General features: G+C 35.8%; 3 protein-coding genes across 4 annotated transcripts in view; 2 read left to right on the forward strand and 1 right to left on the reverse strand.

Moving 5' to 3' along the window:
• Window positions 1–13,482, reverse strand: part of LOC131040858 (uncharacterized) — a 38,703-nt gene extending 25,221 nt beyond the window's left edge. The window contains exons 1-3 of one of the 2 annotated variants that reach the window (XM_057973813.2): window positions 13,278–13,482; window positions 11,130–11,233; window positions 10,878–10,945 (exon numbers count right to left, since the gene is read on the reverse strand). In XM_057973813.2, the coding sequence (XP_057829796.2) occupies window positions 10,878–10,945; window positions 11,130–11,233; window positions 13,278–13,296 (191 nt within the window). In that variant the 5' untranslated portion in view covers window positions 13,297–13,482. The remainder of the gene's footprint in view (window positions 1–10,877; window positions 10,946–11,129; window positions 11,234–13,277) is intronic. The other variant, XM_057973814.2, reaches the window with a different exon arrangement.
• A 2,186-nt stretch (window positions 13,483–15,668) lies between these two features.
• On the forward strand, window positions 15,669–16,298 carry LOC131040870 (germin-like protein 9-3). The gene has a single exon (XM_057973826.2). It carries the CDS (start codon window positions 15,669–15,671, stop codon window positions 16,296–16,298), a length of 630 nt encoding a protein of 209 aa, XP_057829809.2.
• Window positions 16,299–26,201: 9,903 nt separating this feature from the next.
• On the forward strand, window positions 26,202–26,843 carry LOC131040871 (germin-like protein 9-3). The gene has a single exon (XM_057973827.2). The coding sequence runs from the start codon at window positions 26,202–26,204 to the stop codon at window positions 26,841–26,843; it is 642 nt and encodes a 213-aa protein (XP_057829810.2).
• The last annotated feature ends 1,120 nt before the right edge of the window (window positions 26,844–27,963 follow it).

The raw sequence follows: 27,963 nt of genomic DNA on the forward strand, positions 1-27,963 counted from the left end.
TGATCTATCATCATCAATGCTCAAGCGAAGAGAGATGTTAAATGTCCTTCCTCACCAACTCACACAACTGGAATGGGAAGGAATCCCCTTCCCACCACCACTTTTCATCATCTCTAGCCACATCAAGATTAGCCATGTGGTCAGCTGGACTATCACCCTCCCTCAAAACATGCCAGATTTTAATAGCCTCAAATTTGGTCATCATTTCAAAGCATCCCTACATTAAATGGCTAATCATCCAGCTAGGAGGAGATTTTTTGTTCAAACAATTTATTATATTTAACGAATCACTCTCCAGCCAAACCTTCTTAAATCCTCTGCATGGCTAGCCATTTTAAGCCCAATGTATGATGCATTTGCCTCGACAAAATGGTTTGTTTGAGTGCCTAGTGGGAGTGCCACTGCCGAGACAAGCCTACCAGTGTAATCACACGCAACTCCCCCACAACTTGTCAGCCCAAGATTACCTTCGGTCGCCCTGTCAACATTAATTTTGATCCACCCCCTAGGAGGAGCAATCCAAGCAATTTTGGGTCTTATGTGTTTCATTGTAATAGTAGGTCTAGAAATATACTAGTCATTGTGCCATCTGTTGATGATATCCCAGTCCATTTTTGAAGAGCTAATAGCCGGATCATACTTTCGGGAGGGGCAAGATGCAATGAAATTTTCCTTAATAGAGGATTGAATATGATGAGCAACCACAACACTTGGAGAATCTCTGTCTCTAAAAATTTGATTATTTCTTTCCTTCCAAATACCCCAGGCCACATGAGGGAGCATAAAAATCCAAAGAAACTTAAGAGCTTGATTTTTTGAAGGGCACGACCATTGCAGCCAACATTTTAGCAGACTAAAGGGGAATCGCCAACTAATACCCCAAATGTCAAAGAAGTGGGCACAAATCTCCTGACTACAAGAGCAATGTAATAAAAGATGAGCAGTATCCTCAGCCTCTTCCTTACAAAGAAAGCAATGAATAGGCAACGACATCCCCCTTCTGCAAAGGTTATCAATGGAAAGCACTTTGTTCTGCATAAACAACCAAAAGAAAATGTTAATTTTGGGGATCGAGAACTTATTCTAGAGGCAAGACCAAAACAACACCGAAGCAAAGGATCTAGAGAGCAAAGCAAAGGCCTGAGAGACAAAAAAACCACCAGATGAAGATCCCACCCAGAACAGAGAATCTTCAACAGGAATAGAGGGAATATGGATAAAAGAGAGTTGTTTATGAAGAGGGAGGAGCAACGGATCCAAACTAGAAAAGTCAATCCAACTACCATGCCGAATATAATCAGAAACCCAGAAGCCAATTTGATCTTTACACTACTCCATTAAAGGGATTGCCCAACACAATCAATTAAGAAAAATCACCAACCCACCAATCTTCCAAGAAATGAATATTTCAACCATTACCAAGGCACCACTTTGAACCTTTAGAGATGAGGTATCCGGTATTTAGAAAGCTTGACCAAAGGCTAGAAGCATTCTGGGCCATGTAGAGACCTTCAAGAATATCTTGAGGAGATCGGGATGAACAAAGGTACTTATAATCAATGATAGTAGTCTATTCATTAGACTCCTTAATCGCTCTCCATAGTTGTTTGGCCAATAGAGCCATATTAAAATCATAGATATGTCTAATGGACAACCCACCGAGTTTCTTTGGCATCTAGACTTGGTCCCAAGCAACCAAATGAAGGTAGTTTTTAGATTCGGTACCTATCCACAAGAAATTCTTCTAGATCTTTTCCATTCAATCAACAAATTTGATAGGGATTTTAAAAAGACTCAGCATAAACTGGGAGATTCTACAAAGAAGCTTTAATCAATTGAAGCTTACCTGCTTGGCTCAGTAAAGAATCCTTCCAGCCTACAAGTTTGTTTTGGAACCTATCAATCAGATTATACCAAAAAGCATCCAGAGCCGAACCCTGGTAGAGAGGGATCCCTAAATAGGTATTAGGGAAGGAGACCATTTTACACCCCAGGACCTCTGTAATCTTAATTTGTTTGTGAACATGGGTGTTCTGGAAGAAGATGGAACTTTTAGGGAGACTAATCCTCTGACCCGAACCTTTTTCATAAAGAGACAGAAGCTATTTCAAATATTTAGCCTCTGAGACCAAGCTTTCTCCCATCAACAACATGTCATCCACAAATTGTTGACGTGAACAAATTTGAGGGCCTGAAGACGGTCTAAGAACCTTAAGTGTACTAGCCCAGACTTCCCTTAGGATAATCTTGTCGAGAGCTTCTCCCATAGTAATAAACAAGAACGACAAGATAGGATCCCCCTGTTTGAGACCCTTGGAAGCTGAGCAGAAACCAAAAGGAGATCCATTAATCAGCACCAAAAACTTGGGAGTTGATATGCATTGATTAATCAATTGAATGAAATGGTCACCAAAACCAAAAGCATGAAGCATGTTGATCAGAAAACTCCAGTCCACCTTGTCATAGGTCTTTAACAAGCCAAGTTTTAGAAAAAACTAGGTTTCCTATCCATCGAAAGAGAATGGATGTTTTCATGAACCAAAACTATGGAATCCAAAATTTGACGCCCCAGAAAAAACCCATTTTGTTGGTTAGAAATCAAGTAGGGGAGAAACTTCTTTATCCTGATAACCAAAATTTTAGAGAAAATTTAATAGATAGAATTACATAAACTGATAGGCCTGTAATGCTGGAAACAACTAGCATCAGGTTTGTTAGGAATCAACACAATGAAAGTGGCATTTATCTCTTTAAGAAGGGATCTGGATCCAAATAACTCCGGAGCAACATACACAACATCCTCCCCCACAATAGACCAACAAAGATGGAAGAAGAACATAGAAAAACCATCAGGCCCTGAAACTTTATTCCCTTTAAAAGAAAAAATCGCTTTCTTTACCTCATCGGTAGAAGGAATTCTAGTTAGCTCATAATTCATATCTTGAGAAATACATGCTTGGACTTCATTGAGAATTTCCTCCTGAGAAACCAAGTCAACTGGAGCATTGAGAGATAAAAGGTCAAAAAAGTAATGAACAACTTCAGAGCTCATGTCCTCCTGCTTGTCAATCTAATGGTTATTGACAGAGATCTTATCCCCATTTTTCAACCAAATCGCTTTGAATCTTTGTTTCCAAAACTCCTCTTCTTTAGAAATAATATAATGTAATTTGGATGGGAGCTCCACTTCTTTGTCCTACATCACTATTGACTATAATTGGAAATTATATAATGAATAAAAATATTAGGGGTGTACTACATGATGAGAATTTGATCTCAATTTCAATAATACTTTTATTTAAATTGTGGTATAATGTGTTTATTAAGTTGATTACTTTCATGTAATTTGTAGTACATCATTTATATTTTTGTTTCAAATTTATCACATAATAAATTAATTTTCTACAATTTCATGTTGTCATCCACCAAATTGCCAATTAAATTAGGATGATAGACAAACAAGTAAATTCTATCCAAATGCTTCAAAGGTTCTCCTTAAGCAAATAGGCACTAGTATAAAAATATTCCTATTGAAATAGTTTCTTCCACCTGATACTGTGAACAATATCTATTCTTTTAAGGAGATAAATATTAAGTTGGATTATAGTGTGAACAAAAATAATTGACATAAGGAGAAGTGATCACAAATGCTAACCGCATATATAACAAAGTTAATTTTACATCTTCATGCTCTATGTCGTTGGTCATTATCATTCATCTACATGTGCTAAATTTTAAAAATAAGGGGAGATATTCTAAAGGTATATATATTGGCCTAAAAAGTGCCAATGATGCTCAATATATTTCCTACCAAAGTAACTTGACATGCTACCTAAGTTTTGGTGGACTGAACTCTTTCCAACAATTGTTCATGGTCAATCACAAATCTAGAGGTCAATCAGTGAGAGATGTGTTGGTTAATTCTAAATTTTCCTACTATATATGTCTGTCATATGGGAGTTTAAATGTTTTTTAACAACTTCACAAATGCACAAGGTTCCTTGAAGATCACAAATACATCTATTGAACTCGGGCTATTGGGTAGCACATTTAGTCTACCTCAAACCTTCCATAGGGCTTGCTGGATACAATTTTTTTCCCTCCAAAAGTTATAAAATTAATCTCCACTATTTTCTCCTTTATAATCCCAACTTATTTGTTCATTTCTGAGTAAAATTAAACCAATAGGTGGGTGAGTGAATTTTTTTACTTTTCACCATGGCTATAATCTTTAACAAAATATTCTATGCAGACTTTCATCTTAATTTAAAATCTTCATTTAAATCATCTCTTGTGGCTTTACTAGGCTATATGTTTGTAGGCATTATCTTGTTTTTCTTTGGTCTAAAGGATGGATTTAATTTTAAATGTTATTATGTGTGTCCACAAGCATATTTTCATTTGATAAGAGGTGCTACAACCTTAATCCTATAGCGTGCATTGGGTTATGAATAGTCAACATGTGCTACCTTAACTCTTAAGTTATATGATCATCATTATATTCTTATTTAGAAAAGTAGGTCATCTTAGGTGTTATATTTAGGTATCTAAGATGATATAGGTGGCATCCAAGACATAAGTGGGAAATATATAGGAGGTGAAAGTTAGTTATTATAATCATATTGATATTGTTTTTTATTGAAGACTATTGGAGCTATCCATCTTCAAGTGGATTAGGAGGTTTCCCCATCAAAGTGGCATATTATTATGAAATATTTGCAACATATTTTCTATTGTATTCTTCTATTATGCATGTTGTTTCATTACAAGTGGTATAAGAGCATGATCTTGACATTACAAAGATGAGGATCAAGGTTTTTTTTGTTTTTTTATTTATTTTGGAGGTTATTTTAGAAAGTGGATATCTCTCTTATTTTAGGAAAAAATATCATGATTATTAAAGATATTTTCAAGGACATATTGTTCAGCTACTACAACCCAAAATTGAGGTTATTTGGCATATAATTCAAAGATTGTAAATTTAGTGTTTCCACAACATTTGCTCCTAATTCAAAAAATGAGTGATTTATTTTTTTCTAAATGTTGAAGGGTTGAACAAGGGAACATCAATCAAATTTTAGTCTTATTATAAAGGCATTTTTATTCTGTTTCAATAAGTTATTGTAACATTAGGATTTCAAAAAAATTGTGGACAAGGTTGCAATAAATGAAATCTTAGAGATTTTTTCAACAAGACAAGACTTGGGCCCATTTAACTTGGAATAAAATTTTAAGATTATTTTGAGTTTTTGCATGATTTATTGAAAAATTCATTCTTATCATGGTGGGGCCTACAACAAGTGGCAAAAAAATGTTTTGTAAAATCTAATTTTTTTCTTAAAAATGATAATATGGGAATTGACAAGATTGGTTCCAAAGATAATAAAAACTTATATAGGAACATGTGCAAGAAAGAACCAAAAGGATCAAGAATGAACTCTTGTAAAAAATAAATAAGAAAATGCAAGAGAAATCTAAGTGAAGTGTTATAAGGAAACTGGTTGAAGAAATATTTTATAGCCAAGGTTCTAGAGTTTCTAGATGTATGAAGTTATATAATAAGAATTTGGAAGAATATAATGCTTCTAATGAAAATGATGCTTGTGGGTTGGAATTGAATCCGAAGATAAATCATCATGCACATAACTCTATGGATAGGAACTTCACACCAAAGATGGATATACAATAGTTCTATGAAAAACATCCTACTAGTTTGGCTTTTCCAAATGGAGCAATTGTTTGATCTTCATCATGTTACTTGAAACCAAACGCAATAATGGAATCCTTATAATTGGATCCTAATCAATTTATTTGATATCATTGGTTATATGAAGAGAAGAAATATTAGGAATATGTGACTTTACATGGTTGATTTTCTAGGGGGAACTTATTAAATATTATGGCAATGATCTTATGAATATCACTTTAGATAACTTATCAAATTTTTTTTTAAAAAGTATAATCAAGGATTATATTAATCAATCTCAAAATTTCTCTTCAAGAGTGAATAATGTTAGGAAGGAAGAATTGAAAGAATTATTCCAATGGGATTTAAAGCCCGACTGCATCATATAAGGAAAGGCTTGGTAAAAAAAAGTGAGAAAAACTCTCCTACATTAGTCAATTCCATAACCTACTAGGCCGACTCCACAACAAATTAAAGAGAAGAGAGCAGAATGTTTTTTTTAACTATGACAACTTAATAATTGAGGCAATACATGTATTGAGAAGAAGTTCTTCCATATTGAAGGGCCAAGTGAGGAAGAAAAGGAGGAACTAATATTAAAAGGTGACAATGAGTTAGATGAGGAATTAGGAGAACCTACCATTTCTTATCATAGACTTGTTGGAGTTGTTGCCTCAAAAGCTCTAAAAGGTGGTGGGTTTCTTGAAGAAAGAGAGAGGAACAATATTGATAGAATAAAAAAGCACTCAAAATTTCATTAACAAAAAAAAATCTATACTCTAAGTTATTTTATATTTCCCACTCCACATTTTAAGATCCAAATTGTAAATGGGAGTATTGTCAAATGTTCAAGAAAATGTTAGACCATTAAACTAACCACGGGAGAGTATTGTTTTGATTTCCCATTTTTTGTTATTTTTTTGAGTGAAAAAGATATAATGTTAGGTGTAGAGTGGCTAGGTGCATTAGGAACAATCAAGACAAACCTCCAATAATTATTCATGAGATTTATTTAAAAGGTAGGATGGTCTAACTAAGAGGGATGTGTGCAAAGTCCCCACATATGGTAAGCTCTCATTAAATTCAAAAGATACTTAACAAATCAGTTGATGGATTTGTAGCCCAATCATTTTTGTTATCAACCTATCAGTCAAAAGCTTTGACCCAACTAGATCTACAAGAAATTATCAATCATCACTTAGTGGTTTTTGAAGATATGCCTAAAGGAATGCTAGATCAAGATCATGCCATTCAACTCATAGGAAGCCAACCACCCAACATTAGGACCTATAATTACCCATACACTTAAAAAAGTGAGATTAAGAAAATGGTTCAAGAGATGTTAGAGGTAAGTATCAACAAACATAGATAGGGTGTTTAAACCTCTCTTGGTGATAGTGTGTAAGAAGGATGACATTTGGCACATGTACAAATTATAAAGAGCTCACAAAGTACACCATTAAAGATAAGTTTTTAATTCAAATTACTAATGATTTACAAAATGAATTGAATGAAGGAATATTTTCCACAAAACTTGATCTTAGATTAGGTTATCACCAAATTAGAACTAAGGAAGAGTCATCATGGATCCAAAGTTAATTCTCCAAACAAGCACAAGGAAGTTGAGGACTAGGACAATCATCAAGTATCTCATTCAATGGAAGAATTTTCTAATTGAAGATGCCCCAAGGAGAGAAAAAGAAACACTAGAACGAGATGAAGAAGAAGCAAAAGAACAAGATGAAGAAGAGGTAGAAGATATTGGTGAAGAAAATTTTATGCAATGGAATCCATAGTTAATCAACATTGAAGATAAAAAAAAATTTAAGAGAGGGGGCATGCTATGCCCTTAATTCTAGAGTGTGTATAAGGTTTTGAGTAGTCATTTTATGACTACTTTATGACTACCTTACTCTTAATTAAGTTATATGATTATTTTTTATATTCTTATTTAGAATATTATACCATCTTAAGTGTTATATTTAGATATCTAAATTGATCTTGGTGACATGAAAGACATGATACGTAGTGTATATATAAGAGATAGAGGTTAGTTATTATCATCATATCGAGTATTATGTTCTTATTGAATGTATTTCCTGAAAATAGTATATTATTATCAAATATTTGTAATATATTTCCTATTATATTCTTCTACGATAATTTCTTTTAATTGTAAAAACACTTAACAATCCAAAACTAAACTTACTTTTATAAATACATATAAACCAATCAAATAATCTGGACAAGGCAAGCAAATATCATCCCGCCAATAGGATTTTACCATTAGTCAATGCATTTCAATGAGTAATAGAATTATCTACAAGGAGCTCCACATTTCCTTACTCTCTTGTGGCTTCCAATGTTAAATATGTAATGACTTGAGTTTCATGTTCGCATGCATTGTACACTTGACATTTGCATCAGAATAAACTTGAGTTCATTTTGGTCACGTTATACCACTAAAGTGCACACAACTTTATCAGGCCATGCATGTCATTAAAGCGCACACAATGCCTGTAGCCTAAGTTGGCACTGGCTATGCAGCCCTTTAAACAACACCGCATAGCCTAGGCCTGCCTCTAAGTACCTACCTAGAAGTACCCTGTTTCTTCTGCCTCGTCCGTGCATCATGCTCGCCCTCTCTTGCCATAAATTCCCTCTATCGTCGATAAGTGTTGACATCACGGGGTAAGTGGGGGGCCCGACAAAATGCTGGCGGGCTAGCCCCCTCTTTAAAAAAATTTGCTTATAGTTTTGAAAAAAAATTATTTAGTAGTTTATATAATTTCTTTAATAAATTTTTGATTATATTTTTAGTAAAAGTTAATATATATATATATATATATATATATATATTAACTCTATATTATTTATAGTAGTTTATATATTAAGTTGATATTAACTTAATTTATATAATTAAATAATATGATTAGGTTAATATTTATAGTATATTTTATATATAATCAAGTTGATATAAACCTAATTTATATAATTAAGTTAATATCAATAGGTTGTATAATTAAGTTAATATCAATAGGTTATATGATTAAGTTGATATCAATAGGTTATATGATTAAGTCAAAATCAATAGGTTATATGATTTAAGTTAATATCAATAGGTTATATAATTAAGTAAATATCAATAGGTTATATAATTAAGTTGATATCAATAGATTATATGATTAAGTTGATATCAATAGGTTATATGATTAAGTCAAAATCAATAGGTTATATGATTTAAATTAATATCAATAGGTTATATAATTAAGTAAATATCAATAGGTTATATGATTAAGTTGAAATCAATACGTTATATGATTAGGTTAAAATCAATAGGTTAAATCCTATTGATATTAACTTAATTATATAACCTATTGATTTTAACTTGATCAATAGGTTAAAATCAATTAGTTTAATATGATTAAGTTAATATCAATAGATTAAAATCAATAGGTTATATAATTTAGTTAATATTAATAGGTTAAAATCAATTAGGTTAAATAATATTAACTTAATTATATAAATTAGGTTAATATCAACTATGCTAATATGATATTAACTTAATATGATTTAACCTAGTTGATATTGACCTAATTTATATAATTAAGTTAATATGATTTAACCTAATTGATTTTAACTTAATTATATCTATTGATATTGATATCAATATTTATTAGATATCAAGTAGGTTAAATCAATTAAATTCATATCACATTAATATCAGTTTAATTAAAATAAAAAATAAATAAAAACAATATAATTAAAATAAAAAAAATAAAAAAAAATATAATATAAATAAAATATATTTAAAAAATAAAAAAATATTAACTTAATTATATAAAATAGGTTTATATCAACTTAATTATATACAAAATATACTATAAATATTAACTTAATCATATTATTTAATTATATAAATTAAATTAATATCAACTTAATATATGAACTACTATAAATAATATAGAATTAAAATATTAATATCAACTTAATATATGAACTACTATAAATAATATAGAATTAAAATATATATATAAAAATATTAACTTTTACTAAAACTATAATAAAAAATTTATTAAATAAATTATATAAACTACTAAATAATTTTTTTACAAAACTATAAGCAAAAAATTTTAAAGACGGGGCTAGCCCGCCAGCATTTTGTCCGGCCCCTCACTTACCCTGTGATGTCAACACTTACCCACGGCAGAGGGAATTTACGGCCAGAGATGGCGGGCACGATGCACGGAAAAGGCAGAAGAAACAGAGTACTTGCAGGCAAATACTTGGAGACAGGACTAGGCTATGCGGTGCTGTTTAAAGGGCTGTGGGAATTTACGGTCAGAGATGGCGGGCACGATGCACGGAAAAGGCAGAAGAAACAGAGTACTTGCAGGCAAATACTTGGAGACAGGCCTAGGCTATGCGGTGCTGTTTAAAGGGCTGTGGGAATTTACGGCCAGAGATGGCGGGCACGGTGCATGGAAAAGGCAGAAGAAACAGAGTACTTGCAGGCAAGTACTTGGAGACAGGCCTAGGCTATGCGGTGCTGTTTAAAGGGCTGCGGGAATTTACGGTCAGAGATGGCGGGCACGATGCACGGAAAAGGCAGAAGAAACAGAGTACTTGCAGGCAAATACTTGGAGACAGGCCTAGGCTATGCGGTGCTGTTTAAAGGGCTGCATAGCCAGTGCAGCCTAAGTTACCCTTTACAGCTTTACATGACAATGCAGTTTAGTTCAACTAGGCAGTCACACAGCACTTGCAACTGTAATCAACAGTAATAAATTACTTTAGCTTTCATTTTTCTGGAACAAACTGTTCATTATCTTTCACAGTTTATTCCAGGGAAAAAAGAAGCTAATACGTTGACTGGAAAATATAAGATCTAACTAAGAAAAATTAAGAGCATTTCATGAATGAACTCATATTTAATATCAGTACATTCTTGTATTATAGTTACTATTGTTAAATTTCGATCAATTTTTAACTATACACATTAAACAATATATTAAATCTAAAGAATATCAGTCAATTTTGAATGTCCCACACTTCTAAGCCTTAATATATGTGATTTCATTAATTTCAGAAACAACTCATTTGTTCTTTTCCCTATCCATGTTCCACCGCCCAGAAAGAAATGCCGAATGAGATTAATATCTAGATTTAAAAAGTAACTATAATTTCTTGCCTGACAAAATTTAATGTTCGGTGGGGGCCTTCGTCACAAAGGATTCGATGCATCTTGCTTCTTATGGTCTAGTTTTTCAATTTGGACACCAATTGTTAATTAAAGTATTAGTATCTAATAAAGTCATGCAAAGGTTTAACTTGCTATCTCCTACCCTTTTGTTGGCTACATTAATGATGCTCTACAATTGTCACAGGAAAGAAAAGAGGGGAGTATACGAAGAAGATGAGGAAATGAGTTCTTGTAACATACTGAGAGCATTGTTGTAATGAAAATCCCAATGAGATTAAGTATGGACCAAAAGAGCCTAAATAAGTAACTCAGCCTCCATACAGGACGCTTTTCCTTCACCATCCCTGAGAGCAATCAAACATACAGCAGTAGTTCAATTTACTGTGAAATAAATTTACAAGAAAGACTGCTGGAATTTGAATTGTAGTATGATTCATAACTCTGGAAAAAAAATAAAAATGAGAAAGTACAAAGAGGACACAAATCAAGATCAAGCAGATCTCTGCACTTGCTTAAGTTCAAATGAATTTATCAGTCTACTATAATCCAACGTTAAACCAAAACCCTTTATCTCATTAAGCACATAAAACCAAAGAATCATTTTAGAGATTGCTGTCACAGGATTTGGATTCAGGAACAACTTGGCATGCATAAGAGTGACATTTGAGTTGAACCTAGACAAAGCTTCAATAGGAACTCATACAGAGTTGATTACAAAAAAGAAACTTCAATAAAATATCAAATTTGAAACTTAGATAATACTTTCCAATAATCAACAGAGCTGACTGCAAACGGACTTGTTATGAATGTTCACTTTGTTCCTCAAATTCAGCAGTAAATCAGCAAAGAGTTGAATCTGCTGGTTTCTCCCAAGTCAAATTAGGGGTACAGGGTATTCCACCACATATGAAGAGAATACTAGTATGGTGAAAAAAAGTTATTAGTATCAATAAAGAAATTATTAATCCTAAAACTCTACCTCACCCAAAATTTCAAAAGAAGAGACTAAGAATTCAAAGCTTAGAGGCAGGTAATCCCATCTGCCGACAAAATGGCCTGGTCTAAAACTTGGAAGGTAAGAATAAGCAACCTTAAGAAAAATTAAAAAATGACTGCATTATTTTCCTTAATCTGATTAGGCTACCACCATGCAGTGAAAAGGCAACTTGCTATTGCTATCAGATGTGGCAGACACCAAATAAGGCTTCTGCGGCTTCCTCAAGACAGTGAAAGACTAGTCAGTTAAAGGGATATAGCCCAGTCACTATAAATGTTTTTCAACAAAGTGAGCTGTAATATAATGTTAACTGCCCAAGAGGTTGTGGTGCAATGATAATGACAAACTTTCCACAGAATTTAAGAACAGTTTCCCCAATCAAGATATTTCATAACTCTGGCAGACAATTGAAGAGGTTCTGTTGTAATAATAATAAGGTAAAATAGGTCATCACCCATGTTTATAAATCTTGAGAGGTTGGTTGGTCAAAGGGGTTGAGCTCAAATTGTTCTATCATTGGATTCTCATCATGAAAATCTATGTTTGAATCCTCATAGTGACATCTAAGTTCAATAAGTTCAATCTAATGATTAGGTTGCTTGGGTTAATTAATACATCCAAAATCTGGGTGTGGCATACCTTGTTGCTCCAGTGAACGAGGTCAGGTACATGTTATAGATGAATTTGATTGAAGAGATACTTTTTTGTCATGACCTCTAAATCATGAGGATGGGTCCTTATTTTTTGAGGTACCCATTCTAGGAACTAGAGGACGCCTCAGAAATGTCCACCTACTATCCTTAAACCTCGTATTTGCTCAAAAAGTTATATTAAAAAAAAGGGAATGGATGGAGCAGATCATTGACATCCCCTAATATTCTCATCGCCACTTTAAAAGAAAATTTTAAAAAATAGAAGTGCTCTTCAACAATTAACAATTGTGTGACGGGGGTTTGCCTCAACAAGTAACAATTATGTGACGAGGGTTTGTCTCTGTTTCCAGAAAATAAAGACAATTAACAATTATGATAGAGCGCAAGAAACCCTTCAACTTCTGAAACTTCTCATATTAAAAATTATCAATAAAATTCAGAGATAAAAATGCTAGATCTTATGATCTCACCTATGATAGAATCACCGTGTAAAGCGTATTAAAATACCAGAAAATTCGCTACCAATTACTGTTTTTGTCAAAACCTAAAACTCTACGAAAGCAAAAAAGCTTTCAAACACCATATATATCGTTTGAATTTTACAATCTTTAGATCAATTTTACAATCCTCTTTGTGAAGGATTTGGCATATACAAATAAATTTAGATTCTATAAATCACTAAATTATAAGAAAATTGTAAAGAAAACTGCAAAGAATTATGAAAGACATCCTACTTACCATTTTCAACATATGCCATGGTTCGCAGATTGTAATTGACAGAATTTTCTCGGAGACACAGAAATGTCAGATACACGATCAGGAAAGTCTATTTTCTATGGACGATTGCTGTTCAATGGAAAGCTCGACAACATTTCGATGAAGATTTTTTTTTTTTTTTAATGGAGGTCTTTTGAGTCACACATGACTTGGAAAATTACACAATTGACTTTATCGACGACTTTTCAATGTTAGCATTCTCACCGCAAGTTTCAATGTGCATTCAAGATGTGGCCTCGAAAAGTATGTTGACTATTTTTTCCTTACAGCTGTTCTCTTATATCATTATAATAATGCATCATGAGTGCAGTCAGAAATAATCTACTAGTTGAGCATGTTCCAATGATAGCATTTGTTGATCTAATGTCATATTTGTTGATTTAATGTCTCATATTTTTGACAACATTGCAGCATTAGTTGCGACTTTATATTTGTTATTGTGATGATGACTACCTATAATTGAATGAAATGTATTCCTAAGCATTAAATACCAACAAATCATGTGATGCCACATCCGCACGCAAATATCGTTCTCACTTTTTTATTGGGCTGTTTTGGACACCTTGACAAAAAGCATTCTCATGTGACATCATGTTTAATGATGTGGCCTTGAAACCTTAGTTATATGTAGGGGACTTGCAAAGTAAGCTGCTGTAAAAAATTGGGAGTGATTTGAAATTTCCATGTAAGATTTTGAGAAGTGCGAAGTTAGGGTGTTCAACTTTGAGTAATATATATTTAGTGTTGAAAATATTTAATTTTTATTTATTTAAAAAATTATCTTATTTTATTATATCACTTAAAAGAATTAATTTTAGTAGATTTATTAATGAATTATTTAATTCTATATTTATTTGAAAATTTTAATTTTTTTTGAATGTGTTTGTGTGTGTGTGTGGAATTGGGAAATAAATGTATATGTGTCCAAAAAAAATAGAAAGAGTGGATACAAGATCTCAACATGTATAAGATTTGAAGGAGAAATATATTATGTGTGTGTGTGCGTGAGAAGAATTAGGAAATAAATGTTTATGTATCCAAACAAAAAATAGTAGATGGAAGATCACAACCTGTATAAGATTTGAAGTAAAAGAAATATTAAGCATATCCTTAATACAACGATCATGTGGAGATGAAATTAATAGTGATAACAATAAATGAAGTAGAATGGTGTGATGATGTTCACCAAAATTATTTAAAACTAATTTATATAATGTTCCTTGATATACTATGATGTTGATTGGCTATTGGATATGAATTAATGTTGAAATAATTGTCTCTAAATGCAAAGACATAATGAATCACCACATAAGATTGTACCAAGTTAGCTCCCAACATCTATGACAAAAAGAATGAAAGTCGATCCTTTTATTTTTTAAAAATTGAGTTTTAAGGTAGATCTACCCATGCCATTACAAAACTATTCATGATAGGGAAAAATAGATTTCAACCTATTGATTAGGTGCATAGGGATTAAGGTTAATAATGTTGTGAATGTAGAAGAGTTGGTACAAATAAAATCTAATATATAGAAATATATGAAAATATGAATAAATGATAATGAACAATAATAACAATATCTCTCTCACATACACCAAATAAACTTAATAATTTTTAAAAGAAAAAAATGTATATACAAAACTATTAATGATTTTTTAATAGAAAAAAATGTATATAAAAAAAAAAAAACATAATATTTTAGATTAACATAAGAAAACAATCAATAGAAAAAAATGTACATAAAGAAAAAACATAATATTTTAGAATGACATAAGAAAACAATCACAAATTTACAATTTTATGTTAAAAATATGTATAACATTAAAAAAAACGTTAAATTGCTTAAATAAACAATGAATTTAACAATTGCCATCGATAATTCCCTTTTAAAATGGTCTACACAAAATATGCACGTCGCATCATACAAAGCATTAGTCTTTCACGTGACAACAATTTGCAGCATATCCGGATTTGTAACTTTGCAAGGCGGTATAAATCAGAAAAAGTTATGAGCAAAACATTTCATGATAGGAATCATATATATTTTCAAACTAAAATTGATAAAAACAATCAATTTTTTTTTTTTTCGTGGGGTGAATCGCTCTGAAATAAGCGAGATCTCCGGTGATAAAATTTCGTGGGAGAATCCGTTATACGTATTCAGACATTTCGAATTTTAGCGTGGCCGCTGGCGGTGAACCCACGGACAAGACATCCAAAACAAAGCCGGCCCTCACGATTCTCCACAACTTAATTTTTGTCTGTCCTACAAATACACGCTTTCCCACAACTTCCTCTCGCACCCAAACATTCAGATTCCCCCCTTTCTGCAGTATTAATATTTAGAAAGAGATGAAATTCAATGGAGCTTGTTTGGTGGCAATTTTAGTAGCATTCAGTAGTGTGGTCGTAATCTACGCCTCCGATCCTGATATTCTCACTGATTTCGTTGTTCCACCTGGGCAGAACGCACTTAATTTGACTGGCGATTTCTTCACTTTCACGGGATTTCGAGGATTGCCCAACAACAATCTAACGGGGCAGACGACATTTAAAGTGACGAAGGCGGTGGCGGCAGAGTTTCCGGCGCTGAACGGGCTGGGCGTGTCAATGGCGGTGCTGCAATTCCCGGTGGGCAGTGTGAACCCTCCTCACACTCACCCCCGCGCCTCTGAACTTCTCTTTCTTGTGGACGGATCTCTCCTCGTTGGAGTCGTGGACACCACGGGAAAGCTGTTCACGCAGACTCTTACTAAAGGAGATTTATTTGTGTTTCCCAAGGGACTCCTCCATTACCAACTGAATATGTATGCTGGGCACGCGGCCACGGCTGTTTCTGCCTTTGGAAGCGCGAATGCAGGCACCGTCTCGCTCCCTTCTACTCTCTTCACAAGCGGTATCCCCGTTGATGTTCTGGCCAAATCATTCAAGACAGACACGCACACCATCGATTTGCTCAAGATTGCCCTTAAAAGTCCCTGATTGCTTGGTTTCTTCCACCCTTAGAACTTTGGGCACTTACAGAACAAGTACCACCTAGTAAAATAGAAGTAATAAATGTAATAAGATAAGTATATATAAAATAGAAATAGAGATGTTTGAATTATATGTATTTTGATTTTAAGTAATGATGTCGTATAAAAAAGGGTAGCATACATTGTAATAATATTCAATTATATCTCATTTATAATTGTTAGAGTACAAGATAACCCTACTCAACTAAAATAAATAATTATAATACTATAATTGGTAATGAGCCGAAAGCACCACGCCAACTCAAGCTATACAATTATTATCTTATTTTTATTAATATATTAATAATATTATTTTGTTACAAATTTTTATATTATCAAATTGAATGAGGACAACCTTAACCTAACTAAAACTATATATAATAAGATTGAATTAGGCTAATAGAACATTTATGTTTGTGTATGGAAGGAATATTTACATATTGGAGGTGCAATAAAAGTTAAATGCACGGAAGTGTAAAAAATTGGTAATTATGATTTGAATTTGGGAATGTGTTTAATCAAAGAGAGCTAAAGACTAATAGAACAACACATATTTGACACGATATTTCATCATTTGCTAAAATTTAAATATAGTAATTTTTTTGGTTCAAAATGAACACAAAATTAAATGAAAATTTATACAATGTAAATTTTACTATGTACATTTTTCCCTCCTTTTCCATCTGAAAGGTTTGGCTTATATCTTGGACATTTGCCTCTCCAAAGACATGAAAACATAAACTAATATAGATAACCAATCATAGAGGGAACTAGATCACATACATCAAGAGGCATTGAATATTGATACAAACAAAAAGAAAATATGAGAAAGTAAAACCCAGCAAACCCTAATTATTTTCATGGCATATATGAACATTTTAAAAAAATTTAAAAAGGAAAAGGAAAGAGAAAATGAAATAGTAAAAGCCATGACATTTAAAAAATGTAAGGTATGTATATCTAGAAAATTCACTCAGAGGAGAAAAATTTGTAGAGTAATTGAAGAAAAAAATAATTGTTAAAACAAACCTTGAACAACATTGTATTTGTGCCTAAACCTAATTCAAGAATGTATTTGTGTCTATAACCAAAATGTTGAAGAGATAATGGGAAAATAAACTTGATCATTTGATTTAAAAGTGAGAAAGCAGTTGAACAGTTCAAGACTAAGTTAAGAAAATAATAATAATTTAATAATAATAATAATAACTTAATGAATGAATAGTTAAAAATCTAATTTAATGGTCCAAATCTTGAATCTTCCCGCTCTGGAAGTTTTCAAAATTCAAACCCCTGTCGTTCATGGTGGACTCTACTGGTGGGGATCTTCCCCCACTGCCTACGGACCCCATTTCGGACTCTGCGATGCTGACATTGTCTGTTGCATCCTCTCTTGGTCCCATGGTGGATCCTCCCTCCGGTTCGCCTATGATTCAACTTGAAGGTTCTTCTTCGAAGAGCTCTCTGGCCACGCCTGTGGTTTATGATCCTATACCCGACATGTCAATTGTTCATGATAAACAAAATATCACGGAACCTCCTGCTGTTAACACGAATCTCAAAGGCTGGAAAAACGTGTTGGTCAGAAACACTGAGACCGTGGAACTCAACATCATCCCTGTCTACTCGCAAACTGAGGAGGGAACGTCTTTAGAGCTCCCTGATGTTGTTTTGGACCACATTTTGTAGAACATGATTAATACTCTGGTGGGAAAATTCTTCTCCCTGTGCCCCATGGTGGAGATGGTCAGAAAATGGGTCAAGGACAAATGAAAACTGAAAGGGACTATTTCTGTTAGTGCCATGCCTAGAGCCTTCTTCCTCTTCAAATTCACTGTTGAGGAGGATGTTGCTCTTATCCTCTCTGGATGCTGGTCCTATGGTCGAAACAATCTATCCCTCTGTCGTTGGAAGGCTGGCTTTGATCTAGTGAATGACTTACAGAAAACTACTTTGGTATGGGTTCGGCTCCTAGGGCTCCCCCTTGAATACTGGGATGAGTCCATCTTTAAATGGATTGGAAATTCCTTTGGTCATTTTGTTGGTGTTGATGAAATCACCAAAACCAAATCGTGTCTGGTCTATGCTCGTTTCTGTCTTCAAACTACTGTGAGCATGAATCTCCCCAACTTTATAACCCTCAAATCCAAGCTTGGTAGCTGGACTCAAGCCCTAGTTTATGAAAATGCCACCCTCTTCTGCAAAAAATACCGCAAATCTGGGCATATTATTTCCCAATGTAAAGCTCTGACTCCCTTGCCTCTTAAGCTTAAGGGCCCGACCCTGGTTGAAGACCCTGTGCCAAATGCTCCTCTTATTCATCAAGACCCGGTTGTGGGGCTTGTTGTGACTTCTACTATTGGCCTAGACCTACCTCCCCTGCAATCGAGGAACCTGTTATGGAAGAATACCCATTTGTTGAGAGTATTATCAACCTTCTCAAATCTTCTCCAAAGCATGTGGGCGAAGCCTCTAAATCGACCCTGAAGGAATAGTGCATCTCCCCGACAGTCAGCTCGGTTTCACTAGTTGATCAACTGGAAGATAGCAAGATTGCGAGGGACCCCACTCTCACCCTGAAGATAGCTCGCTCACTGATGGTGTTTCCCACTCCGAACCAAGGTATCCTCTCCCCTGGTGCTCCTGGTGCATCATCCAGTGGTTGCATGACTCCTATTGATGAGGGGTAGATTACTCAAAGATGCAAGACTAGGAACCCAAAGCTTGATGTGGGGACGAACCTTAAAGTGAGACGACCATCGCAAAGACTATCAAGACAAAAGGAAGCAGCAAGGGATATTGCCAATGACAGGCAACAGACCTTGGAGGCATCCATAAAAGGTAAGAAATGAAGGTCCTCTCATGGAACATGAGGGGCCTCAACAACCCCCAAAAGCAATATACACTTAAGAAGTGTATTTTTGAAAATAAAATTATGGTCCTTCTTCTCCAAGAAGTTAAGATGTCTATGTCTTCCTTTTCCCTTGTTGTAGGGAAAATTTGGCCTGGTGCTAAGTTTGTTATTAGTGATGCTAATGGAGCCTTTGATGGCTTGGTTACCATGTGGGACCCCTCCCATTTTTCTGCCAGTCTTCTCTCCTCCTCCGTCAACCTTTTGGTCTTTGAACTCTCTTCCCCGATGGACTCCTACCTTCTCGTTAATGTTTATGCCCCCAATGTCAGATCGGGTAGACTAAATCTCTGGAATGACATAACTGCTCTAATACAAAATAATGCCAATGCCCACTGGTTGATTGTGGATGATTTCAACTCTCCTTTGATCCCCTCTAAAAATTTGGGAGGCCTCCCAGATTACTCTGATAGCATGACTGGTCTTTCCGACTTCATTGGTTAGAATGGGTTGATAGATGTGGAACTAACGGGGAAAAAATTCACTTGGTCCAATCTTAGGAAGGGAAAGGATTGTATTCAGGTCAGACTTGACAGATTTATCATCTCGGGCAATTCAGGAATTGGTCCCTCCTTGAAGCTCACTACCCTCTCGAGAACAGCCTCTGACCACAACCTCCTGCTCCTCTGGAATACCATAGTACTACAAGGAAAAATCATCCTTTTCGGTATGAAATTATGTGGAACTCTCATTCGGAGTTCAAGGATTGCATTCAAAGATGGTGGAGCACTTGCATCCCTGGCACACCTATGTTCCAGATTGCCCAAAAGCTCAATTTGGTCAAAAGAAACGTTTGGGGGGATATCTTCAGGCAAAAAAAGGAGCTCAATAGTAAACTGACTATTATCTAAGAGCGCATTGATCAAGGTGACTCCCTTGAAACTACCCATATGGAGGAGGTTGCTCTTCACAGAAAATGGAAGGAAAATACCACAAAGAAGAACTCTATTGGAAACAGAAATCGAAGGTTCAATGGCTCAAAGAGGGTGATAAGATTACAACTTTCTTTCATAGATCTGCTATTATCCACAGACATAGAAACCACATCTCCTTTCTCTTGGATGATAACAATCAAGAGGTGAATGATGAGGATAGTTTGAGCAGACTGACTACCAACTATTTAGCCACTTTGTTTAGGGAAGATGGTGACTTTGGGGCCCCTGTTGGGAAGGATCTTCTCAACTGCCTCCCACCACCCCTCTTAGTGGAAGATGACAACCTCATTTTGGCCCCCTGCTTCAGAGGAGGAAGTCAAGTCCACTATTTGTTCTATGGGTTCCTTCAAAGCCCTGGGTCTTGATGGTTTCCCCCTGACTTTTTTTCAAGATTTTTGGGATGTGGTGGGCTTTGATGTTGTTCTGGCCACTAGGGATTTTTTCAAATCTGGAAAGGCTCCTCAACAAGCTCAATTACACCTTCATTTCCCTTGTCCCTAAAACTCAGGAGGCATCTAGTCTGAAGCACTGCCTCCCTATCAGTCTTTGCAAAACTATTTATAAAATATTCAGCAAATTTATTGTTAATAGGCTCAAACCTTTCTTGGATCCTTTAATTAGCCCTTCCTAGAAGGGTTTTGTCCCAGGTAGACATATTCTTGATGTGGCCATCTCTACTCATGAGATTATTCACTCCATGGATAAGTGTCATCAGGCAGGGACGGTGCTCAAGCTTGACATCTCCAAGGCTTATGATAGAGTCAAAAGAAAATTCCTTTTCAAAGCTCTCAAAGCTATGGGTTTTGGAGATAAACTCATCAAATTTATTGGGGAATGCATATCTACGGTCACCTACTTTGTGCTTCTCAACAGGAGCCCCCTAGAGAACTTCAGGGCCTCCAGAGGTCTGCAACAAGGGGACCCTCTCTCCCCATACCTTTTCATCATCCTTGCTAAAGTGTTGGCTTCTAACTTGAACTCCATGGTTCGTAGGGGAGCTCTCCTGGGCATCAAACCTGCCTCTACAACGCCTTCTAATGTTCTACAATAGTTCATCGACAAAACTATTCTTTTTGGTATCTCCTCTATATGGGAAGCTAAGGCTTGGAAATCCTTTCTCAACTCCTATGCTCTGGCCTCTGGCCAACACATTAACTATGAGAAGAGCATCATTTACTTCTTTCACACTCATGTCCAACTCCAAGATAAAGTCTGCATAATCCTTGGTTCTCAAAGGGCCTCCCTCCCCGACACCTACCTGGGCCTCCCTTTGACTGTTAAAGATGTCTTTGATTCCTTCTGGATCTATATCCTTGAAAGAATGCAGAAGAAGCTGGCTGGTTGGAAAGGTAGATTCCTCAGTAGTTCTAGGAAATTGTATCTTCTCTCCTCCTCCCTTCAAGGGATCTTTGTGTACTTCTCTCCCTTTTTAAGATTTCTGCAGCTATGGCTGCTAAGCTGGAGAATATCCAAAAGAATTTACTCTTGATGGGAATGGAAGAAAAAAAAGGGCTCACCTTGGTGGGTTGGGACAAAGTTTCTCTTCTGAAGGCCATGGGCAGGTTGGGAACTCGCAAGATCTCAAGGTTCAATAAGGCCCTTATGACCAAAATTGCCTGGAAGCTTCTGGATAAGGATACAAATTGGAGCAGGATCATCAAGGCTAAGTACCTAGGTAATGGGGAATTTTCCTCTATTCTGAAAGAGGAGAACCTTCCCAAGGGTTCCAAAATTTGGAATAACATCTTGAGCTGCAAGGACCCTTTATCTCATGGCTTGAGGCAGCTTATTGGAAATGGTAGGAATATTCTCTACTGGGAGGATTGTTGGTTGGGAGAGAAACCCCTTGCTTCTCCCCCCTCCCTTAGAAGGCTCCAAGATGCTACCAAAATCTTCTTTGGAGAAAGGGTCAGCGATTATTTCAGTAACTGCACTTGGAGGGCTGTTGCATTGATCGCCCCTTCCTCCTCCCTACTGCTAGAGAGCTCCAAAAGCTTTTGGCTGGTACATTCATCCCACTTTTTCCTAGGGAAGATAGATTCATTTGGAAGTGGGAATTTTCTGGAGACTTATCTGTCAGAACTGCCTACACCAGCTTGCTAAGAGAACCTGTTTACACCTCTATTTGGAAAGAGGTCTTGAATCCCCAAATCATCCCCAAGGTTAATTTCTTTTGGTGGATTGCTCTCCTCAACAAAATTTTGACACAAGATAATTTGGTCAAGTGGGGATTCCAATTCTCTAACAGATGCATCCACTGCAAAAATGATGAGGAAAGTCCTGCTCATCTCTTCCCCCGTTGTGCCTTTACTCAGGAGCTCTGGGGTATGGTCTACAACAAGCTCAATATCTGTTGGATTATGAATGATAATTTGTTAAATTTGTCCCAGAAGTTTCGGGGCCCCTCTTCCAACCCCCTTATCCAACAACTATGGAAGAATATCCCCCCTCATGTGAGCTAGAGTCTCTGGAAGGAAAGGAATGACAAGATATTTAGAGACAAAGAGGCCTCTGTGGAAACTGTGTTTGCTCGATTCCTTAAGTTGATTCTTGAGAATATCTCTATTTCTAAAACCTGGATGGCTTTTAAGCCCCACTCTACCTAGGACTTGGAAATTGCTAGATGTTGGAACATTCTCCCCTCGTTCTCTCTTGTTGACTGCTCTAAGAGACTACTAAGGCAAAGCACAGTCTGGTCCCCTCCGACTATACATTTCAAACTCAATTTTGATGGGGCTGCCAGGGGGGCTTGGCTGGTGGTGGAGGGGTTATGAGATCCCATTTGGGGGCCCTTGTTGCTGCTTATGTGGGTAACCTGAATGGGCATTCCTCTAATCAGGCTGAAGCTATGGCCTTAGCCTGGAGAATTCATCTCATCCTCACCATGGGAATCAAGATTATGGACATTGAGGGTGACTCCAAGATCATCATTGATGTTGTCAGAGAGTGGAATAAGCTTAATTAGACCATTGAGGGAACCATCAGGGATGCCCTGAGGCTCATCTCTGGGCTTGACTTGTTTAAAATCATGCATGTCTTTAGGGAAGGCAACATAGTGGTGGATGCTTTAGTGGCCATTGGACTAAATGTTTCAGGCTTGAGATGTTGGAGGAGTCACAATTCTCTCCCAAACCATGTTAACTTCCTTCTTTAGGAAGAGAAATCCAAAAAATTTACTAATGATTGAGCTTGTGTCAAGTGTTTTCCTTACTTTCCTCTCTTCCCTTGGGGTAGTCTGGAGGTGTTGGTTTCATAATTCAAATTATGAGAATATCCCTTCGATCTTTTTTGATATGGTGGTGACTCGTTGGGCCAGGCTGGTGGTGATGGACGTGTTGTTGTGTTGGCAATTCTGGGCTTACATCATCATGATGAGGTACGATTGGATTGGTAATGTGTTGGTTGCCGCCGGTATTTGCTAGCTCTTCATGCATCGTAACCAGGAAATCATTTCTAAAAGTGATTTCAATTTTTCCCATGCGGCCAACTTCATGTCTCATTTATTGATGTTGGGCTCGCACACTTCCCATTATCTTTTCTCGGCTTTCTTCTCGAAGGGTCTCTGCAAATTTCTCTGTGAAATTTTTTTCATGACTAAAGAAGCTCTTTTGGCGGAGGATATGGGGGGCAATAGAGTTAGATACGAACTAGATAATCCGAATGATTTCAAAAATGACCCCCTAGTCTAGAATTTCTGCGTTGAAGGAGGGGTTGCCAATTTTTTGGAATGTCTAAAGGGCCATGATGAGAAGCTCTCAGCTTCTTTTTCCTCCTCATGGTCTAGGAGGTGTGTCTCGGTGGGCAACATTTCCTTTGATGTCTCTGAGGAGACTATTGCCCAGGCTACGAAGCTGACCCTTGACGGTTGAGAAGGTTTGAAACAATTCTTCCGCAACCACGAAGAACCTGTCAAACTCCAGGGTGGGTTTGCTCGGGAGGAGCTAGAACACCCGTGGAACATGATCTGCCTTATGATCATGAAGTACTTCACTCTTGAGGATAGGCACAAAGTATTCTACTACTATCATTTGCCCCTTCTCAATCATTTCCAAAATAATAATTTTCTCTATCTACCCTTTTATTTACTGCACTCTATTGAAAGCTATGTTAAAGACACCATGGATCCCAAGCATGGGGATAAGCCGCCCTACCTCCTTCACCAGGACCTCATTTACAGGTTGTATAGATTCCATGAGGCCCTTTGCCCCTCCAAAACCTCTCGCTCTCTCAACCCCCCATGCCTACTCCTCAGCAGCTTGCCCCCTGTCTATGGCCTTCCCCAAATTTTTCCAGTATCCTCATGAAGGATTTGCTACTACCACCATGTCTCTACCTATTTATGCCTCTATTGTTTCCTTATCTGGGGTCTCCCCCAGTTTGACTCTGTCGGCCTCTCCCAGTGCTTCCCACTCCTTGTCCGAGGGCAAAGGCAAAACCCTTGTTAAATGCAAACGTATTGTCTTTGATGACAATTCATTCTCTAAGGATGCTGACAATGATAATCCTTCCCTTGATTCTGAGGTTAAAAGGAGATCTTCTAGACTAGCTTGCAAAAGCTGCAAGAAGAAGACCTTGGTGATCGAAAATATTGACTCATAGGAGGATCCCTTTGGGGACAAGGAGGGAGAGGACCCTAATATCACTATGGGCCCCCTTGATGGGGATGTTGTGGATGTGGATATGATTAGGGACCCCATGGATCCGACCACTGTTGGTGCCACTGACACGGGCAATTGTGAGATGCAAACCCAGGACCCTATTGATGTTAAGGATACGACCCCTATGATCATGGGAACTAATGTTTTAAAGATTGACAATTTTTATAAATATCTTAGGGTTATTGTTGAATTGTGAGGGATCACATTTTCGTCATTCGACTTGTTGAATGCTTGGATTTATTACCTTGACAAATTTTGGAAGACAACAAGAAAGGATGTAATGCATTTAGGATACAAAATTTAACGCAATAATTATTCCTTTTAGTGCATCAAGCTAAAATGTTCACACTAAATGCTCCTTGATGTTCTAGGATGTTGACCAATTACTAGATATGACTTAATGTTGAAATGTATATAAATACAAAGACATAATGAATCACTATATAAAAGTACTATGTTGGCTTCCAACATCTATGAAAAAAGGGTGGAAGTTGATCTTCCAAATTTTAGGTTAGATCTAAGTCATGTGCGATCACTTTGGTGTATTACAAAAATGACCCAAGCTAGAGAAATATAGATTCCAAAGTATGAATTAAGTGCATAAGGATCAAGATTATAATATCATGAATGTAGAATGCTTGGTACAAATAAAATCCAATGTATAAGAATATATGAAATAAGAATGAATAATATAAACAAAAATTAAAAAAAAATCTAACTTAAACACACATATATAATTAATGATTCGTTAAAAAAGAAATAAAAGAAATGCCAATTTATGATATAAATAAAAGATTGCCATAACATGTTAGATTGCCATAAAGCCACAATCACAAATCTACAATTAAATGTTAAAAAAATATATAACATCAAAAGACGTTAAATTGCTCCCATAAATGATGAAATCTAACAGCTGCCATCAATCATTCCCTTGTAAAATGATCCGAACAAAACATGCAAGTCGCATCATACAAAGCGTCAACAGTCTTTCAGGTGACAAGAATTTGCAGCATATCTGGATTTCCTTTTCAAGGCGGTATAAATCAGAAAAATTATCTATGCATGACTGAGCAATCAATATCATGATAGCTAGCATATATTCTCAAACTAAAATTGATCCACACGATCAGGGAAATTTTGTGTAGATCGCTCTTAAATAATCGACATCGAGGTGGTCGAATTTCATGGGAGAATTCGGCGTACGTTTTTAAACATTTTGAATTTAGCATGGCCCCTGGCGGTGAACCCACGGAGAAAACATCCAAAACGATGTCTGTCCTATAAATACGCGCTCTCTGATCACTACTTCCCCTCACACCCAAACATTCAGAACTCCTCCTTTCGACAGTATTAATATTGAGAAAGAGATGGAATTTAATGGAGCTTCTTTGATTGCAATTTTAGTGGTACTCAGTAGTGTTGGCGCAATCTACGCATCTGATCCTGATATTCTCACCGATTTCGTTGTTCCGGCTGGGCAGAATCCACTTAATTTGACTGGCAATTTCTTCACTTGCACGGGATTCCGAGATGTGCTTAAAAACAATTTAACAGGGCAGACAACAGTAAAAGTGACGAAGGGGGTGGCGGCACTAGAGTTTTCGGAGCTTAACGGGTTGGGCCTGTCAATGGCGGTGCTGCAGTTCCCGGTAGGCGGACTGAACCCTCCTCACACTCACCCTCGCGCTTCTGAACTTCTCTATCTTGTGAACGGATCTCTCCTGGTTGGACTTGTAGACACCACGGGAAAGCTGTTCACACAGACCCTCATTTCGGGGGATTTATTTGTGTTTCCGAAAGGACTCCTCCATTACCAACTCAACAAGGATAGTGCCTACGAGGCCTTGGCTATTTCTTCCTTTGCAAGCGCGAATGCAGGCACCGTGTCGGTCCCTTCTACTCTCTTCACAAACGGTATCCCCGACGATGTTCTGGCCAAATCATTCAAGACATATACAGAGACTATCGAGCTGCTCAAGGCTGGCCTTAAAAGTACCCATCATTCTTGACTGCCTACATAATAATGTTCTCGCTTTTCTTTCCACTTTCTTAAGCTTGAATAACCCTGATTACTTGCTTTCTTCTACCCCTAGTCGTCGACCACCCTTCATCCTTGACCGCCTATAGAATCATGTTTTCTCTTTTCTTTCCTCTTTCTTAGCTTGAACATGTTTTTCAGTTGATTTGTAGTGACAAGCACAAAAGAAAACAAATCAACTGAAATAAGAAACCATAATAAGATGTATTAGTCGTGTATGGATTTTGTCTAATTTTAAATTATATATATATATATATATATATATTTTAATTTACAGTTGTTAATAAATTTTAATACCATAAGAGTCAAATTGTCTTTCAAAAATAAAGGTGTTTATTAGTTTTTTTCTAAGACGGGATACTATTGCATTCATGTAGTTTAATTTTTCAATTAATTTAATTAATCAATGCATAGAATTAAAAATCTGCACAATATTTCTATAGTCTACAATTAAATTTTTTATTTAATAAATTCGAAAAAGTATATTTATCTCACATTTTATTGGCTTCAGTAGTGTAAAAATCAAATTATTATTATTTTTTTCTATATATGATTGACATTTGTCATTTCATATTCAAGCTTTGTGTCTTTTTCTGAACACATGCACGTATGAAACTTTGTATTGAAACAAAATTAATTTGTATTCCTTAAATTTAGCAACATTAAGGGATAATGGTACTGCAAAGCCGATCTCCGCCAAATTCGTAGAGAAAAAACATAAATAAATAAAGTAATGTAGAACAGGTTCTTCAAGCAACCAAAAATTTATAGTAAAAACTGGCACCGATCAAAAAAATAATGGAAAAATTGTATGGAGATAACGGACAAAAAATTGAAGATTATTTAAACCAAATGTGTTCCTTTTCACGTGTTAACAATATTTATTAGTACTTGTCGTTAGGCTAGTACCATTGAATCAGTTGTCATTATTTTTTATTAACTCGTTATTATTAAAATGTTTCTCCACCAATTAAAGCTATGAATTTTTTGTTTTGATATAGGTTTTTTTAATTTTTATAAAGTTAAGATGCACGATTTGTAAGTTTCTAAACTATAGAAATTATTTTTCTCCAATGTAATTGAATTAGAAA

Source organism: Cryptomeria japonica, chromosome 10 (assembly GCF_030272615.1).
Source record: "Cryptomeria japonica chromosome 10, Sugi_1.0, whole genome shotgun sequence".
NCBI classification, from domain to species: Eukaryota; Viridiplantae; Streptophyta; class Pinopsida; order Cupressales; family Cupressaceae; genus Cryptomeria; species Cryptomeria japonica.